A 3,083-nucleotide genomic window follows, 5' to 3' on the forward strand; every position below is an offset into this window, starting at 1 on the left:
TCACTCAACTGGTCTCAATGAATGACAAGCATATAATTAGAAGTATAAAAATTTTATAAATAGAAAGCAATTCTTGAATTCTCGAATACCTAAGTTATTAAATTTGTTAATTCTTGAATTCTCGAGTGCCTAAAGCTTCGAGGCCCTATTACTATAGTTTTCCGTTGAGCTTCACCTGGTTCCGCCTTCTTGGGGTCACCCAAGACGCAGTCCTTCCCCAGGCAGCACCTGAACTTAGGGTCGCCCTCCATGGGGAACATGCTGAATATCGCGACATCCTCGTCCTTCTCCTTCGCCCTTTTTATCCTCTCCTCGCCCACGGTCTTGGTCTGCAGGTGAAGCTTGCTGGACAGCCGCTCGCTCAGCGTGTCTGTGGCCATTTTTCTTTTTTCCGCCCGAGTGTCCCGTCCAAATCTCCACGGAGACTAACGTGCACTGGTAATTTTCACTGTACTTCAGACTAAAGGGAGGTTTTCTCGCTCTCAATTACGCTACACCTCGAATCGATACATGGAATGCAACAATCTGGGTGGCTGACAGATACAGAGGTACCATTTTTTTCCAATGTAAGGGACGATCGATGGAGAACGAAGGGTGGATTCGAACATGCATCGAATTTAAAATTATCGAGCCAAGGTAATATTGAATTTATTGAAAATTTAATTTAGGCTCGAGAAATTAAGCCTGCAAGGGATACTTATATTAAAATAAGAGGAGAACGATTCATAAAAGTCGAATAGCAAAGAAAGCTAAATTAATAGAAAATCACTGTGTCCCAAAGAAACCCTGATACATTTCGTATTGCAATTACTTTAATCTTCGAAAAGGGATACACAAGTATTTCCATCTGACAAAAATTCTCCGAAGCTGCTATCAGTTATTTTCACAGCGTGGCCACCTTCACTGACGATTTTCACGATGGATGAAGAATCATAAACATTTAAAACCAAGGAAAAACGTTTGCTTTCCACGTGTATCGAGTCTCAAAGGGAAATGAATCGAGATGCGAGAGAACCTACGAAATGTAGTCTGCGAAGTGCACTGTATCACAATGAAAGCACGGCGAAACGCGACAAAATCGAGCAATGGTGCGATTAGCTTGGAGTCTTGGGAGCCACTGAAGCACCGCGACCAGACGTGCTTTCTGGAGTCGGTGTGCAGACCATGGGCACGCGCAACGTGTCTTCCACGACTGCTGATAGAGGCTCGGGCCATTCCACACTCGACCAGAACCACTCTGGATCGTATCCGCGAATATTTATATACTTATGCGTTGCGTCCAGGCTCGAATTGGGACCACAGGTTTCTTCCACAGATTTTCGCTATACTTAGAGTGTACGTAGTTAGAATATTTCGCTCCAATGGACACTGGTTCTCAACAATTTGATGTTCCTGTCGACCGTCTCGTTATCAATCGATAAGAATTCAATTTTCTCCGCAACGCGGTAGCATATCCTACATTCGTTACGTCACGCAGCACTCGGGTGATTATCGTGCAAGTGATTAGCATCCAGAAATCGCCAACGTACACGATTCCTCGAGGCTTCTTTGTGTCAACGTGTAAACGTCGCAAAAAGTTGTCCCATAATTAAAAAATGAATAATGCATTTCTGATTCATCGGCCAACGTTAGAGAGAAGTCTAAACAAATCACGTCGGATGACACGTGCCCGATAACTGACGTATTCCATTTGCATTCTCATTTTTCCTTCGAAGTAAAGGAGGTAGCAGAGGAGATCGAGAGGTGATTCGGAGTAAAAGGAGTTGGGGGAGGGGGGAGGGAGGGGGGGAAATGCGAGAAAGGAGATGTGGAGGAGGTATAGATGGTGATAACGCTAAGGAATGAGAACGGTAAAGAGCAGCTGATAGGTAGGAAGAGGAAGGAGGAAGTAAACAAAATTAGGATGGAAGAGCTCCATATTTCTTTCGATTGTCCCTCATTTTCCCTTCGTTTCCTTTATGTTTCTCACTCATTTTCCCATTGTTTCCCTTACGTTTCTAATTCACATTCTCAGTCATTTCCCTCACGTTCCTCAAACAATTTCTCTTTATTTCCCCTAAGTTTCCTACCCATTTTCTTCCTATTTCCCTTAAGTTTCTCACGAATATTTCCTCCATTTTCCTTACATTCCCCACTCATATTTCCTTCCATTTCCCTTAGACTCTCCTCGAATTTTCCCTTCGTTTCCCTTACGTTTCTCAGTCAGTTTCGACATTTCTCAGATCAAGATCGAGATCGTAGAAATCACGTCTCGTCTTTTTAACACAATCTAACATATCCTTTACACTTCCTGACATTTTCTGACAGCTCCTAATACACACTAACAACTACTACCACCCACTAACACCTTCAAACACTCTCTATCGTCTCCCAACCCCCCCTAATATCTCTTAACAACTCCTAAGGGCTCCAAACAGTTCCCTTTATTTCTCTTCATTTTCCAGAATGTTTTCTATTAATTTCCCTCCTTTCCCTGACACATCTGTTCCCTGTTCATGAGATCTGGATACAATAGGTAAGTTTCGAGATAGAATTCAAAAATTATGATACCTCTCCTAATATCATGATTTCCTGATAAAAACGGTAAGTTTCGAGCCAGAATAAAAATTATGATACCTCCTCGATCAACACGTTCTGCTAACACAAGAGGTAAGTATCGATATTCAATTAAAAGCCATGTTAAATTTTTGTTCTGGTATCAGGCGAACATGATATGCGAGGAGGTGTCACGAAGATTTCATGGTACGTATCGAAATTCTGAGGAAATTTTACATTTTGGTATCAGGGGGACATAATATGCGAAGAGGTGGCACGAGGAATACCAGGTACGTATCGAAATTCTGAGGAAATTTTACATTTTGGTATCAGGGGGACATAATATGCGAAGAGGTGGCACGAGGAATACCAGGTACGTATCGAAATTCTCAGGAAACTTTATATTTTGGTATCAGGAGCACATGATATGCGAGGAGGTGGCACGTTTGCGCCTACGGACAGGCAACCGGTCCGACATGTCTGTCAGTACAGGTTGCCTAATTCAAGGGGCTAATTTTTGCGAAATTCCGGAATTCTGGCCGATTTTG

The 3,083-nt window shown here is 42.7% G+C and overlaps 1 protein-coding gene across 3 annotated transcripts in view; it reads right to left on the reverse strand.

The window, feature by feature from the left end:
• The window catches only part of LOC128876867 (four and a half LIM domains protein 2), an 11,721-nt gene extending 10,505 nt beyond the window's left edge, over window positions 1–1,216 (reverse strand). The window contains exons 1-2 of one of the 3 annotated variants that reach the window (XM_054123624.1): window positions 1,020–1,216; window positions 176–435 (exon numbers count right to left, since the gene is read on the reverse strand). In XM_054123624.1, the coding sequence (XP_053979599.1) occupies window positions 176–380 (205 nt within the window). In that variant the 5' untranslated portion in view covers window positions 381–435; window positions 1,020–1,216. Of the gene's footprint in view, window positions 1–175 lie in introns of all 3 variants that reach the window. The other 2 variants (XM_054123625.1, XM_054123623.1) reach the window with 2 other exon arrangements.
• Window positions 1,217–3,083: the final 1,867 nt, after the last annotated feature.

This window comes from Hylaeus volcanicus, chromosome 5, assembly GCF_026283585.1.
Source record: "Hylaeus volcanicus isolate JK05 chromosome 5, UHH_iyHylVolc1.0_haploid, whole genome shotgun sequence".
Classification (NCBI taxonomy): Eukaryota; Metazoa; Arthropoda; class Insecta; order Hymenoptera; family Colletidae; genus Hylaeus; species Hylaeus volcanicus.